The following is a 16,893-nucleotide window of genomic DNA, read 5'->3' on the forward strand; positions in this document are numbered from 1 at the left end:
AAAGTCATAATGTTGATTTTAAGGTGAATTTTGCATTACTCGTAATTGAAAAAGTATTGGCTCCAAGCAAGGCATGCCCATTGAGCAGGACCTTGATACCATTTCTACACGAGGTAGAATTGTTGAACCAAATGAACTGGGCCAAGTATGTTTTAGATGAATTAGTAGCTGGGATTAGACGAAGCAAAATGAATAAAGCTATTTCTGTTGATGGATGTGTTCTTTTTTTAATGGCAAGAACTCGATTAAATGAAAATTACTCTTGCATGAAACAGCACAATAGCATTAGATGGAACACTAATATGATTTTTTTCATAACTATGTGCAGGTGTTCTATATAGAGCATTTTACAATATATGGCAATCCCCATATTCATATAAATATTCGAGCGATACCGAGACTGCATTTCTGGGGAGAAGATAAACTGAAGAGGAAGATCCATAAATTGAAACAGCCGGGGGTCTTTAATGGAGCCAATGTAAGTGTCAAGATAGTAGTTAATATAAAATTTTAATACCTATTTTTGATTGTCGTTATTGTTATATAGGTTGAAATGATTGTTGAAGATTCGGTTTTGATTTCCAAGGCGTCTATGGAGGATAAAAGAAACTCACTTATGGATAAGAGGATGACTGATTTAGAAGAATCCTATAAAAAGTTGAAAGATAGATGTAAAGTGGTCGGTGAGTCAGTGATTGCCTTGTCACGATTATTGGAGTATGTGCAAGGAGTAATTGTTAGTGAAATAAGAAGGCTAATAGAGAAATTTGATAATGAAAAGTCTTGTGATTATAGAAACAAGACGAAATTAAATATTCCGAATTGTCGAATACCCCCCACGATGATTGAACATTTTTCTGGTGATGCTCAAAGTAATAGGGTACCAATGCCATTATGTGAAGATGACAAGGAGGCATCAATAGATGTAACTTCTTTGATTAAGCAGGCAAGTGTTGAGATAATAGCTAATGAACTAGCTACAGATATGAAGAAGAGAAAGGATAGCTCATTCTCTACCAAAAAATGCATTAGAAAACCTTTTGGGACTTCTAAAAGCTAACTCAGAGGTATCATCTAATAGGTTGGCAAAACTTAGACTTTTATGTATTGCTCACCAATGTCTTGTATCCAAGCACAAAAGTCCTGGAGCAATGGACAAGAGAACATTAATGAAGAAGAATGTTGGTCAGAAGCAAAAACATTAGGTATTATCATTTGTTGGAGCATTATTTGCATTAATGAGTTGTGATTTTTCTAAATCATCATATTGACTAATAATTACATTTTTTATAATGACTTGAACATGAGGAAGCCCATTAATAGATGCCTAGGCCTCACTCTTGATCAGCCAATTGAAATTGTAAGTCAATATTTAAAGACGTTGACAACATGAGAGCTTTCTGCCTCACTAAACTAACCCAATTAGTTTAACCATGACCCTAAACATATGGCAACATGGTAATCCTAGTGTCTCCTTTTGTTCACACGAACACTGCATAACTTGTGACTCCCGATTGTATAGGACTCTCCATCGTCTATTTGAATAGGCATGAGCAATGAAGTGGATGCACTGGACTCCATCATCCATCACGTTGTACATAAAATACACATCTTGACTCTTCATCTCTTTCCTAACCTTTATAAATATGTGTCTTGTAGAGATTTTTGTAGCATGCCGCTTTAAGTAATGCATATTAGTAGTGGGTAAGAGGGAGGTGTGCTCTGTCTCCGCGTCCAACCTCGTCTCCTCACGTTAAAGCCATGCCATTGCTAGGTCAAATGCCCTAACTGACTCAAATAGTCTTTGCTCTTTGTGTAGGTATATCTTTAAAACATCGTTCATCTTCTCTGAATGTTGTGTGCTCCTCATGCTATCAAAAAAGTTTCCTCGAAGATATGCGAATACCCATCTTTCTCTTTTCCTGTAGATGTACTTAATCCAATCGTGATTCTGGAGGTTGCATAAGGTGACTAAAAACTGGTCAATGGAGCAATTTCTATACATGCAATTTTTGGACCCTTCCCTAAACTCCCCATTAGCAATATTTGAGATGAGATTTTACTGTATGTGCCATGAACAAAAGCGATACTTTGCATTCGGGAAGCACCTTTTGATTGCTTTCCTTATCTGAGGTGCCCCATCCAACACAATGGATAATGGTTGTTTGCTATCCATTGCCTCAAGAAAGTTGTTAAGGATCCATTCATAAGTTTTGACTTTCTCATCAGGAACAGTAGAGCATGCAAAAACAGACGTGCAAAAATGATTATTAATGCCACACATCACAACCACTGGATGCGTATATCTATTTGTGGTGAAGGTACTATAAAAAACTATGACATCACCATAATATTTGTAGTCTTCCCTAGATCGAGAATCTGACCAAAACAATCTCCCCAAACGGCCATCATAGGTAACAGTAAAGTTAAAGTACACTTCAGGGTCAACATCCTTCTTTACAAATAGATATGCAATTGCATCATCTGCATCCCTATTTGCAATTTCCTCCATTCGACCAGCATTTATTCTATTATATAGATCCTTCATAGTAAATGGGACGTTTTGATATCCACCACATTGTAGAACAAATAGTTTCATAATTTGGCTAGTCTTCATGCCCACACGATGTAGTATGTGTGCTAGCATCGGAGACGTTGCGGTGACATTTCAAGAATATCGTGGTACTTGGGCATGCTAATTTGTGGGTGTGGAGCCTCACAAATTCGCTAACAACATATTTATCTTCCTCGGGTGCGTATCTTTTCTTGAAAGTTGCTTGACAGTCAACTCTAGTATCTAGCCGAGGTTCCTTTCATCTGTCCTCTCTATTCATGCGTTTTGGATCTCTCTGACCCTCTCGACTGCATACCCATTGCCTATAACACACCCTTCTATTGTCATCTTCAAATTCATAGCCCTTTTGAACACTAAAACCCGTTGCCCTAGCAAATAATAGATAAAAAGTCTCTGCTTCTTCCATGGTGTCAAACGTCATGGACATCACATCATTATCATCCAGGGTTGCATGGTTGATGGATACATTGCCTCCTTGTTGATTGCCATTCTTACCCAGCTGCTCTCCTCAGATAGACAAGTCATTACCTTCAATGTGGTAGTATTCTGATGGTGGCACAAGGTTGGTATCCAATATCAAAAAATTTTGCTAATAATACTCAACGGGTCTCTTTCCTTTGGGATCATCCGCCTCCATTGCCTTTGGAACGTTGATCTCAAACCCTAAACTAGAATAAAAATAGCGATATTTTAGCCTGTGATGTCTTCTTCGTTGGAACACATGCATGCTCAATGTTAGTCAGAAAACAAATTTTCTGGTCATCCAAATAACCAATGGGCATTTTTTTTCCTTACTTTTTTGGCCCATTACCATATTGCTTCAACTCTCCAAAGCCCAAGTAAGCCCAATATTATTTTATATATCACAGAAAATAATTAAATAATATACCTACTACTAGAATTTATTCAATGTACTTAGTCAACTTCAAATTCTAAATTCTCTAGCTCATGTTACAAACAAGAACTAGAGAATGCACACAAAAAAAAATTAAAATAAACTAAGTATGCTACTATTTTATATATCGTGCAAAAGTGGACTTAACTTAACCCATTACTCCAGTTTTCAAAATATACTACTGACTTCTTGTAATTGGCTTCAAATACTAAATTAAAAAAAAAAACTCAACACTATGTTACATAAAACAAGGTATGGATGCACAAAAAAAAAAAAAGACATTTGCTTGTTACCTTTCTTTAGACTGTTCCACGGTACATCTGCTGATTCCTTTGCCAATCCTTCACTACAGGCGTTGATCTCACATTCATAGTCCCCTCCCCCCAACACTTGTCTTCTTCCTAGTAACAACTACAATTTATAACGGGGATTCAATGTCACTGCACCTAGTTGTTGGGCTTTTTTCACTCCCTTATTAACTCATGGTCTTTAAAAATTTATTTGCTACCAGCTTTAATATAGACAAGTAACCAATTCTAGCATGAAATCCCTACTTTTCCCATTTTGGGACAATCATTTATTTCGGACTTTCCTTTACACATAAATTTTCATCTTTTTGCCCTCTGACCGAATTTATTTATCATCCATTCACATTTACTTTATTCTGCATATTTTGGAATGGAGATAGGAAGACTTTAAACTTTTTGAACATTACACAGCACAATTTTATTTATTACACCATTTACTACCTGCTTTATAATCGGCTTAATTATCTCCATACCCACCCCTCATCCCTATTTGAGAAATTCATTCATAATGCCTTTTGAACTTGATATTACATTTCACCATTGTGCTTTTTGCCAAAATTTATTGCACTTCTAGCTTACATTTACTCATATTCATATATGCTTTTGGATTGTGCAAAGCTATATATTTCTAGAATTTTGTGCGATTACATTGATTTCAATTTTCAAAATTTGAATGATTAACACAAATATGAGCACCACCTCATAGTTTTCCAAGATGCTTAACATACAATGAAACCACGTTAATTTTTTTTTCTAGACATAATAAATTTTATTTCACATCTACTTCTACTCTATACTAAGAGAAAGGGGTGGATCCAAGAGAGTCAATGGGGAATTTGGAAGGGGGCTGAACGAACCACCACCGAACCAGACGAGTGCCTTTATACTCATTAGTGAAATTATAATTAGCATTATACTTCTATAAGTAGCAATATTAAATTGGACACCAAAAACTCTCTAATTATAATTGGCATTGTACTCCTATAATTATGGTTGTACAAGATATATGACAATCACAGTTCATCTCATAGCTTTGAAATCAGAATTCATATTGTAGATGAGTAATCACAAATATAATTGAAAATTTTATTTTAAAAACAAAACTAAATTTGTCGGTGCCTAATTATAAATATAATTGACATAAAGGACTTGAATATATGTTTGAGAGAGAACATAAATTGTCCTTTTCAATATGAGCAAAAATTGTAATTGACATAGTGAACTTGAAATTGAAAGAGAGATTGGATATGTTCAATACATGTGTTAAGATAAGATGTTGTCACTCAATCAGAAGTTGAGATTAAAATTGATGATAATTAATGAATATAAGTTTAATTTTGTTTACAATAAAGATCAAACAATTGTAATAGTCTTAATTAAATTAGAATCGAAAAACTGCTATTGCAAAGTGTAAATTAAACTCCAGATTGATTTTCAATACTGGCTTAAAAGTCATTATGTCAACTATATAATTATGTTTGTGAATCAAATTCACTATGTTAATTATGATTGTGATTAATTATCCACAACCACAAATTTTGATTTCTTCAAATAATGTGTTAATTATGTTTACAATTACTCATCTCAAATTTTGATTCCTATTGAAGCGAAAGGGGTCAATTATGTATATATTCACTCATTTGCATCAACTAACTAGAGGAAACTTTAAATTTAGAGGAAACTATTCACTCAATTCCTACTGACAACCAAATTTGATACAATTTAGAAGAAACTATTCACCGGACTCCTAAATTATTTTCTTTACACCCTTTTGTCTCCTTAATAATATATTGTTTTCAAGCAGTTAGTTGCCTGTTTTTCAACCTCATCAAATTTGCATTGTTATCAAGATATTTGGAAAAAAAAAAAAAGAGAAGATATCAAAGGTATAGTTTCAAAACAAAAAAATAAAATAAAAAGATATCAAGGGTTCATTCTTCAACTTTATGATGTAGAGTTTATCTGCCTTCATTGAGATAAATAAAAAATTGACCTGAAAAATAACATGCTCCAATGATATTGGAGGTGATAATCCTTTTAGTTGGTCCAAAACTTGAATTGTGTTGAATGCGTACAGTCAATATTAACAGGTATCAAAGTCTGAATACGCCACTTATTATATTTGTTTATATCAGAGTAGTTTTGTTTTATTATCCAACCCACATGTCCGGATCAGTGTCCAAAGCAGGTCCATTTTTCACTTCAACAAATCTTTTTAAATAATAAGGTTGAAGAGATGGTATCTTATTTTACAACTGCAAGAAACTTTCAGAGTCAATTGCCTTTTCCATGTAAGCCAATTGTAGCTTTCAAGATTCCACGTTATTTTGTTCCAATTCATATAAAATATGTATGAATTTTTACCATAATTTATTGTAAGACAATTTTAGCTTTCGAATTTCCAAGTTATTTTCTTCCAGTTCATATGATAAAGTAGTTATGATTTGATAATAGTATTTATAGATAATACACCCAAAAAAAAAGAAGATTGAGAGTAGAGATCTAATGGTCAATTCATGCAAACCCTCTATAGATATTTGCAAGTTAAGACAACGGATTGCGTGACAATTTCAATAAGAAGAGAGTAGATATTTGCAATTTCAACGGATTGCGTACGCTATAGCCACTTTGCGGGTCAATCCAAAATATGCTTATTTCTGTCTCTATTGAGAGCACCACTATCAAATTCAACTTTCTCGCCTTCAGAAATTCAAGCTCTGTAAAATTCTTCCTTTTCAGAAATGGACATTAGTCAGTTTATCAAAGACTTTGACAATTAACCCCTAATAGCTTTGCAATAACTCTGACAAAAATACATAAATAGGGCAGGCTGCTAAGAGTACGTAAATTAATTTAGAGTAATGATGTCTTTTTTTTTATAGAGTGAAAGATTTTGAATTCATTATCTTTTATAGATAATATTTTTCATCTTATCATCCAACTCGACTTTTCTTTGAAGTGACAAAATAACATTTTTTCTGTACAAAATACATATTAACCTAAGAGATTTTGTTTTAAGGATGAAGCTCGAACATTGATAAAGTAATAAAAGGTTTTCTCTGTCATGATCAATTAAACTATGTGTGACAAATCAACTTTTGGTTTTGAATTCTTAATTGTATTGGTCAACATGTATGCAAGTCACTTGGACTCAAATTCACGTTCACATCAATAACCCTTCTTGTCACGGATCAGATCTGCAATAATTCGAGGTCATTTACGTCTTCATCCTAAGATTTTTTTTTTTTTTGCCATTGTGTGATCCGTCCCTGCATAGGATATCCTAAGATTTCGTCCCTGCATAGGATGAAATTAATTTTCCAGCGGTTGAGAGATTGCACTTTACTGTGGGTAAATTACAGTCTACTCGTATAATATAATAGCTATATATTATCACATGATCTTCTGATGTTTCAAAATATATATACAAAATTTCTCTGTAATTTTATGTGGGGTGAAAAAATGAAAGCAACTCAAGCTATAGCAATTGACCTAGACCGTTTCAAAACCCCTTTTCCAAGATTACATTATCCACTTAACTGCTCTGTTGCTTTGGATATATTTACATAATATCCCTAAAAAATTATGTAAATTGGTTATCCCTAATTATGTTTAGTATCTACATAAAGACAATACCATTTTGTTTCCCAATGGTTTTGCTTCATTTCGTTGATTATTACGTATGCTAAATTTTGCTTTTTCAATTTTCACAAATTGCTCCGGCCGCTATAAATTTGGATAGATAGCCGCGGGCTTAAGCATCACAACTCATTCCAACAACAAAAGAAAGTGAGGGGGAAAAAAAACATAAGCAATGGTTTCCATTTCGCTGCCAGAAAAGCCTCATGCTGTTTGTATTCCATATCCAGCACAGGGTCACATAAACCCTATGCTGAAACTAGCCAAGCTCCTTCATCATAAAGGGTTTCATATAACCTTTGTTAACACAGAATTCAACCACAAACGTTTGCTGAAGTCTAGAGGTCCTGATGCCCTCAATGGCTTGCCTGATTTCCAATTTAAAGCCATTCCTGATGGGCTTCCTCCTTCTGATGTTGATGCCACCCAAGACGTCCCCTCCCTTTGTGAATCCACCACTACTCATTGCTTAGGTCCATTTAGAGATCTCCTTGCAGAACTTAATGATCCCTCTTCATCACAAGTGCCCCCTGTTTCTTGCATAGTTTCTGATGGAGCCATGAGCTTTACTCTTGAAGCTGCCGCAGAACTAGGCGTCCCAGAAATATTGTTTTGGACTCCTAGTGCATGTGGATTCTTGGGTTATATGCACTATGCTAAGCTCATAGAAAAGGGTCTCATACCACTCAAAGGTACTCTTCAGGCCCAAGAACTTTTTGTGGTATTTCTCCTTTGAGCTCTCGTGAGAGAGACTTTTAGCACTAGTTGGATTTCTGAACTTCTGCACTGCGAAATAGATATAATATAACCCCCTTGGCAACTAGCTTGATGGCATTTAAGATATTAATAATTACTGTATCTTCTTTTTTATTTTTTAATCGAGTTAAACTTGTGAATCCTTGTCAATTACAGATGCAAGTTATTTGTCAAATGGATACCTTGAGCAAGCTTTGGATTGGATTCCCGGGATGAAAGATATACGTCTGAGAGATCTTCCAAGTTTCTTAAGAACTACAAATCCGGATGACTACATGGTAAAATTCGTCCTGCAAGAGACTGAGAGAGCCAAGAAGGCTTTAGCTATTATTTTGAACACATTTGAGGAGCTGGAAGAGGATGTTATAAATGCTCTGTCTGCCATCCTTCCTCCCATCTACGCCATTGGGCCTCTACAGCTTCTCCAGAAAGAGGTAAAAGATGAGAGGTTATCAGTTGTGGGGTCAAATCTTTGGAAAGAAGAGCCCGAGTGCCTAGAATGGCTTGATCCAAAGGATCCCAATTCTGTTGTCTATGTAAACTTTGGAAGCGTCACTGTTATGACTCCTGACCAGCTCGTGGAGTTTGCATGGGGACTTGCAAATAGTAAACAAACATTTTTGTGGATCATCAGGCCTGATCTTGTCTCTGGCGCCTCTGCAATTCTTCCTCCTGAATTTTTGGAGGAAACTAAAGATAGAGGCCTACTAGCAAGCTGGTGCACTCAGGAACAAGTTCTCAGCCATCCTGCCATTGGAGGATTCTTAACTCATAGCGGATGGAATTCAACTCTCGAGAGTATCTGTAGTGGGGTGCCCATGATTTGTTGGCCGTTTTTCGCCGACCAACAAACCAATTGCTGGTTCTGCTGCACCAAATGGGGCAATGGATTGGAGATAGACAATAATGTTAAGAGGGACGAAGTTGAGAGCCTTGTGACTGAGTTGATGGTTAGAGAAAAGGGAAAGGACATGAAGAAAAAAGCCTTGGAGTGGAAGAACAAGGCTGAAGAAGCAGCTAAAAGTTCGGGTGGTTCTTCTTACTCGAATCTGGATAAGGTGGTTCAAGTGCTTCTCACCAAGTAAAATCAGAATAGCATATTTATGTAATGAATTTCTTTCAATTCTATAAATAAATTATCTCTATTTACGGAGGTTACAATCCTTCAATGTTCTTTTGTGCTTATCTTTTCCTAGAAAGTTAATCGTGATTACGAAGTCCCATCTAGCCAGCTACGCAAACCTTTGGAATATATTGAGGTCCCTGTCTGCATTACTAAATGCAAAATACTGCAAATTGGCATGGCATACCGTGATAGCAAAAATTTGATCAGGTCCTCGAGTCCAAGAACTACGCTCAGATTATGTGAAGTTAAAGATTTTTTTTTATTATTGAATACATGAATTCATTAACATTTTTTTATTGGATATATGAATTCATAAAAAATAAAGGGCAAACTCCACTTTACCCCCCTGTGGTTTAGCGTTTTTTCACATAACCCCCCTGTGGTTTCAAAAGCTATACATAACCCCCTCATGGTTTGGATTAAAGTGTCAAAGTAACGGAAATGGTCACTCGTAACGGCGTCACCTAAAATGTCAAAAATACCCTTATGTAAGGTTGAAATTTATGTATTAACCAAGGGGGGTTATGTGTATATTTTGAAAAGCATAAGGGGGTTATATGATAAAGTATTAAACCATAAGGGGGTTATATGGTAAAATATAAAAATCATAGGGGGTTAATGTGTCATGTATTTATAAGGGTAATTTCGACATTTTTAGAAGTTCCGTTACGAGTGACTATTTCTGTTACTTTGACACTTTAATCCAAACCATGAGGGGGTTATGTATAGCTTTTGAAACTATAGGGGGGTTATGTGAAAAAACGCTAAACCACAGGGGGGTAAAGTGGAATTTACCCAAAAATAAAAAAGAGTTGCAATATCAAGTTATACACTAGTTACAGACCAAAAAATCATGAACCTAACTTATTTCGGATATGGTGCTCTTCAATATTGAATTCATTTATAAAGTGCAGAGAGTTTAATTATAGCAAATTCCCACTACTCTCAGCATTTTTTTTTATTGTGAAAATGGAAGAGTTTGAATTCAAAATCTTTCATTTACATTCTCTCATTTGAACCATCTAACATATTCCTACCTCGGTTACTAGCTCTTAACTTATTAATAAAACTGCAGGTTGTAATGTTGAACGTCAAATTCTAACCCTTTTTTTAATTTTTTTTTCTTTTTTTTATTTGAGAAAAAGGAAGGCCTCGTTCTCATGAATTTTTTTTAATAAGTGAAAGGTTTTAAATTCAAAATCTCCTAATTTTACCAGCCAGCCAATCCAACATTTTCCTAACATTAATGAGTGTGTTTGGATCGTTAATTATTCTGCTTTATTTACACCTTATTTACACACTAATTTGCTTGCATTATCAACACATTTTTCAATCATCTTTTCATCTCACATATATCATATAAAAAAAGTGCTACAATATTTTTTTATAAAATTATTTCAAATAATTTACAATCCAAAATAGGTGATGGCAATGATTGAATGCAGAAATTACAGGAGTGGTCTTGAATATATAGTCAACATCGAACAATTAAATGTTCGCATCCATGCTTACTTCTTGCAGGCATTTTATAGTTTATTACACGACCACAGTACTAAGGTCAACAATCAACGCCCCCGCCCAAGCCTCCCATAAGCCCGCAACCCTATCACTCCGTGCTTACATCTGCGTTTTTTAATCTGTTGTTTTCTCCTCCATTATTAAGGAAGTGATTATGCTCACCTTTTTTGTCATACATTATGTGGGACCCTTTATTGGAAAAAAAAAAAGAAAAAACAATACAGTCTTCTGGGCCTACAAATGTTTTTACGCAATAATCGCTCTAATATTAAATTACAATTTGAATAAAATAATTTAGTTCATAATGCGTTACATGATGGTGTAATGTAATCTTAAACCTATTTGTCAATAACTGACAGAAGATATTTATGTCATAGCCATATACAGAATTTATAATATAAAAAGACATGCAATTCATTTTCGATAAAAATGTTAAAAATAGAATATTTGAGTTCCAGCTATTATTGACTATGAAGTCATCCAATTTTTTATCTTTAAAAAAAAAAAAAGAAACTCTTTCACTAGTTTGAGTGCACATCTCTTTATGGTAATACATTTAAAATATAGTAAATTTTTATACATTGTCAATATAAAATTTTTTTACACTAACAGATTTAGATCATTCCATATAATATGAATTTAAATTTGAAATTTAAATAATATGTATATGTGGCATATATTAATGGCTGCTAGTGTGAAAAGGTTACCACACTGTTAGTGCATAAAGAGTTACTTCTTCAAAATAACAGATGAGAATGTTTTCTATATGTTGAAATTTTTTTACAACTGTTTTCTATATTCTGATTTTATGAATATTTTGAACATAAGAAAGCTGAAAATCTGAAGTATCTAAAATCATCTTTTACATAATGAGAATTAGCACATTATTTGAAAGCTAATATTTGCAATTACACTGCTGTTTATAATCATAAGAAGACACAAAAAAATAAAAAGAGAACAAAGAAAAACAAGTTGGTGCGAAGAAAAAAGCTAACTAAACCCAAAATTTTCATGATTCATAATCTTGAAGGCCAAGTCTACTTATCTATTGAGTGTTTAATCAAGGGATAATTAGAAGAAAAATAAAATAGAAAAAAATTTTGAGAAAAAAAATAAAAAGAAGTACCACTTTTTTTCCAGAGACAAATTCCGTACACGGGGTCGCAATGTTAGCCCGTTATTTTATTAAAACAATAAATGAATTACAAAAATTTCATTTTTTTAAAAAAAAATTTAGTGTAATAGAGAATATTTAAATTCGGGATTTCTCACTTACACTTCCATCTCTACCTTTCCAACCACTCAATCCATTCCTTCCCAAAATGAAATACAAAAATTTCGAGGGGGCCAAACTTAACCTCGAGAAAAAACAAGAAAAAGGTACACTTGAGAACGAGAGGTTAGCAAAATTATAACCTTGCAAAAATGTCCAAGTGGCAAGCCAATCTTTTGATAAAAACTAATGAAGCTTCTCGAGAAAAGGAAAAAAAACACTTTTCAAACTCTAAAGTTTGAAGAGATATAATTCAATTAGAGTATCATTTACATGATTATTTCAACTTATATTTGACAATTTAACTTAAGCTTTAATCAGATTACAATGTTATTATCATAATTATTCTTTGAATTTATATTTATATTTATTTCAATATGAATTATAAATTATATTTGACAAATTAAGCTGCATTTGTTAAAAATCGTCAAATTGCATGGATTTTTTCAAATTGTTATTTTGACATTTTCTTATAGTCTTTGACATTTTATTATTTTGTTAATGTAACGAAAAAGATTATTTAAAACTAATTTCATCTTATTATAAAGAAAAAGATTATTACTGCTACTTAATGTAGTGTGCATTTTTATGTTTTGAATTTATTTTAATTTGTTGATATTAAAATATTTGGTAACATTTGACTTTATGTTCATATATTTTTGTTATCAATTCTATTTTAATTCATTTATACCTTAATAAGTGTTTTTTATTGCAATTAATTTTTTCTTTTCTTAATCAAACGAATGCATTAACGTCTAAATGACAAAAATAAGTGTATCTCTATTATATTTCATTCAAATGCTCTTTGTTGTTGTTTTCATGGTAACCGTTAGATTTGCATTTTTTTTCTTATTTTCTACATTGTCAAATTATAAATTATTCAATACAGCTTATATATTATGAGTTCTAATTTGGAGAGAAAAACATTTTTCCAAACTTATTGCATTATTAGATTATTCAACAAGTCAGCTTACAGATTGCTTGGTTCTCCTATTTTTCCTCTGCTTTACTTATAATAAGCCATAAGTTAAATAATGCAATCATTCTTCAACTACTCATCTTTTTTCTCAATTATCTAACCATATTAGATACTTACATTTTTCTTCATAGTTAGGTTGTTCTTCACAAGAAAATCAATTTTTTGATGAATTATCAACTGTATTTCATATGTGTATAACTATTAGATTGAAAGACAAAGCACTAGTTTAGTTTAGTTTTCATAGACTACCTTTTCAGATGAAATTATTATCAACAAACTGCCCTTAAATAGTATAGTACACGACCTTACACACACTACCAACCTTTGTTATGCTTCATTTTTTTCTTGTTTTATTTCCTTCCCATTCCCATGTAGTAGAGTGAAAGCTTCCTTCACTTTCTTGTTTTCTCACATTTGGTAATACAATTTTTCTTACTTTTTACTTCAACAAATCTATGCATCTATAGTAACATATACTTTTTTTTGCATGTTTTGTGTTTTCCTTTTGCAGCATTACTTTCAGTACTCAAAATTTTTGCTTAGCTTGTCACTTTACTCCAGATTAGTCATTTCACTTATTTATTTAGCACCAGTTAAACCTGTATAAACTAGCTGGAATTACCACCAAACATAATATACACTTTTCCTTTCAAATTTATTTTATTTTATTTATGCGTTAATACTTGCTTTTTATTAGAACGAATTTTTTCCCTTTAATAACCAACAATGCATTAAGATGCTCTTTATAATATATCTACACATAACACTCAACTCATAAACCATCTTTCAAATTTTGTTATTCTTAAACACTTTAGTGTGGGCATTTGCCATGCGGCCTTACTAGTATAAGAAGCAAGGGGTTTAGTTCTTTGCTTCCTTTCTTGCCACTTGGCTTCTTAATAGGTTGACAAGTGGAATATTTATTATCCCTTGCATAACTTTTTTTTTGTCCCTTTGTTCATGCCAAATCAACAAGTGGCCCTTATGTTGTCCTTTCTGAATCCAATGGGTTTTTTTATCTCTATTATCTCTATTATATAAGAAGATATGGAAGTTTACTATATCACCCTAATTTTTGAACACGTGGCATAGTTCTCCTTTAAGGAAGTTGTGATTTTTTCCCATTGTTTATTTTTATGCTCTTAAATGCTTCTTTCCGTGAAGGATTTAAATTTATAGAGCAATCAACAATTTCTTCTGAAGGCAGAGATCAGAGTTACTGGCAACAAAGGCAAACTGTAAAGTATGTAAGGGGTACTTCTGTTTTTCCTTTATGACTTTGCCTGTATTTAGTAAGGAAATAAATGTGCAAGGCAAACAATAAAGTATGTAAGGGTACTTTTGTTTTTCCTTTATGACTTTGCCTGTATTTAGTAAGGAAATAAATGAGTATGCACAGTTTTTCCTTTCCTAGAAATACTTAACTAATCTCACATGTCTTTAGTCAAGAGGTACATCAATCAAATTGCATCATATATGAATCTAGGTCCATTTTCCGTTGAAAAATCTTATTCTCACACATCTTTGGCCATGGGATTGGATCAACTTTCACAATATATAAATCCTAATCACAATTTCCTTAGTCCTATGGGGAACTTTGTACACACACACACACACATATATATATATATATATATATATATATATATATATATATATATATATATATATATATATATACGAATTGGCTTCGCATGCACTTGTAACTTACTAGTACTTTTGGAAAGTGCCCATGATCTCATTCTTTAAGTTGTGATATCAAAGCCTAATATATAATATGAGAAGGCCACTTGTGGGCCGAAATACGAGCTTAGAGGAAGGAATCTCCATGCTCGTCCCATAAGTGTAACTCAACTATAGGTACGAGTGGTTAAAGGTTCGAATCATCATGAAAATAAGTGAGAAATCAATATTGATCTTTTTTGTGAAAAAAAAAACTAAGTAATTAGGAATTTTGAGATCTCTCATTCAATTCATAAATAATTTTCTTTCTCCTTCCTTTTATAAAGCCCAAAAAAAAAGGAAGACTTAGCTCCATGCTCTAGCTCAAGGTAAACGTCAAGTTGTTCTTTTTCGTGTCTTTTCGAAGGGTCTGGAGAAAGTTTCAATTAATAGGATTTTCCTAATCCTTCCTTTCCATAAGGAAGAGCGTGACTTTTTTTTTTTTCAGAATGAACTCCTTTCTTTATTTTCTTTATTTGGTGTACCAACTTCAGCCGGATAAAAAGAAATTTTCATGTTCGATTTTGAAGGGGGAGATCCTATAGGATCATGTCTTCAATTTCCTTTTGCTAGACCCATAACTTAAAAACCCACTTTCTTGCTATCACGAGATTCATCCGAATATTAGATCCAATTTTGAAAATACAACATTCCACCTTTTTTTTTTCACTGCCCAAGGCTTTGATTTTCGAACATATACAAAAATGCTTTAGTTGGGCCTCGACTTTGCCACCGTGGTCCAAATGCATGATGTTAACACAAAATAATTAGTCTCAAATTTACCACTGTTTGTTGTCCAAATATACTGATCTTGTTCTCAATTGATTTTTAATACCCGATTTTTAGATTTTGATTAAAAAAATTAGTTTATCGTGTTTACAACCTTTTTTCATATTCTGATTTTATGAATAAGAAAGCTGAAAATCTAAAGTATTAAATCATCTTTTACATAATGATAATTAGCAAAGAACACGGCCATTATTTGAAAGCTAATACTTGCAATTACATTGCTGTTTATAATCATAAGAATACACAAAACATTAACAAGAGAAAAAAAAAAACAAGTTGGTTGGAAGAAAAGCTAACTAAACCAATATTTTCATGATTCATAATGTTGAAGAGTCCAAGTCTACTTGTGTATTGAGTGCTCAATCAAGGGATAATTAAAAGGAAAATAAAATAGAAAAAATTTTGAGAACAAAAACAATAAAAAGAAGTACCATTTTTTTTAGAGGCAAATTTCATACACGGAGTCAGAATGCTAGTCCGTTATATTATTAAAACAATAAATAAATTATAAAATTTTTTTTAAAAAAATTTAATATATGTGGGAGAATTCAAATTTGGAACCTTTCGAAGCATTCAATCTATCTCTCTCCAAAATGAAATACAAAAATTTTGAGGGGCCAAACCTGACATCGAGAACAAACAAGAAAAAGGGGCACTTGAGAATAGAGGTGGCAAAATGGGCGGGATGGGCGGGATTTGCTTGGGTTTGAGATGGAACCGAGTCATATGGGTTTGGGTCCAACCATACCCATATGTGTTTTGGGACTAACTTGGGCGGGATCATTTTGGGATGGGTTTAGATTCATCCCGCCCAATACCCAAATTCATTTTCTACATATTTTTTTTCCTTTAATTCATTTTTTATTTTTTTATATAATTTTAATATTTTTGATTTATTAAATTTCTTTTAGTTTTATTAAATAAACATGCAAGTGCTTTATACTCAAGATTCCCACCAAAAATTGGATTAACAAATAAAGGAAAAGATAGATATACAGCCATATTCCAACATATATCAAGATGGCCAAGGTCCTTAGGACGTTGAATATTTATCCTCATCATTGTCCAAGGATGACAGGTCTAAACTAACTGAAATGCTAGAAATTCTTGTGGATAATGACTAAGAAGACTACTAGATTATATTCGCTGGTATGACTATAAAAATTGTTAAAGATAATTTTTGAATCTAAGACTCCGTTTGGATTGACTATTTTTTCAAAAAATAAGTTTTTCAAATACAATGTTACAGTAATATACAATAACTCAAGAAACATCCCATCCATATTAGTATATCAAATATTTCAAAAAAATTT

At 32.8% G+C, this 16,893-nt stretch overlaps 2 protein-coding genes across 2 annotated transcripts; one reads left to right on the forward strand and one right to left on the reverse strand.

Moving 5' to 3' along the window:
• Positions 1–1,100: 1,100 nt before the first annotated feature.
• On the reverse strand, positions 1,101–2,548 carry LOC140038268 (protein FAR1-RELATED SEQUENCE 4-like). The gene is made up of 2 exons (XM_072083399.1): positions 2,109–2,548; positions 1,101–1,143 (listed from the first exon to the last, which is right to left on the reverse strand). The coding sequence occupies exons 1-2, from the start codon at positions 2,546–2,548 to the stop codon at positions 1,101–1,103; spliced, it is 483 nt and encodes a 160-aa protein (XP_071939500.1).
• Positions 2,549–7,530: 4,982 nt separating this feature from the next.
• On the forward strand, positions 7,531–9,342 carry LOC113694262 (7-deoxyloganetin glucosyltransferase-like). The gene is made up of 2 exons (XM_027213198.2): positions 7,531–8,109; positions 8,330–9,342. The coding sequence occupies exons 1-2, from the start codon at positions 7,593–7,595 to the stop codon at positions 9,256–9,258; spliced, it is 1,446 nt and encodes a 481-aa protein (XP_027068999.2). The 5' UTR covers positions 7,531–7,592; the 3' UTR covers positions 9,259–9,342.
• The last annotated feature ends 7,551 nt before the right edge of the window (positions 9,343–16,893 follow it).

Source organism: Coffea arabica, chromosome 1c (genome assembly GCF_036785885.1).
Source record: "Coffea arabica cultivar ET-39 chromosome 1c, Coffea Arabica ET-39 HiFi, whole genome shotgun sequence".
Taxonomy (NCBI): Eukaryota; Viridiplantae; Streptophyta; class Magnoliopsida; order Gentianales; family Rubiaceae; genus Coffea; species Coffea arabica.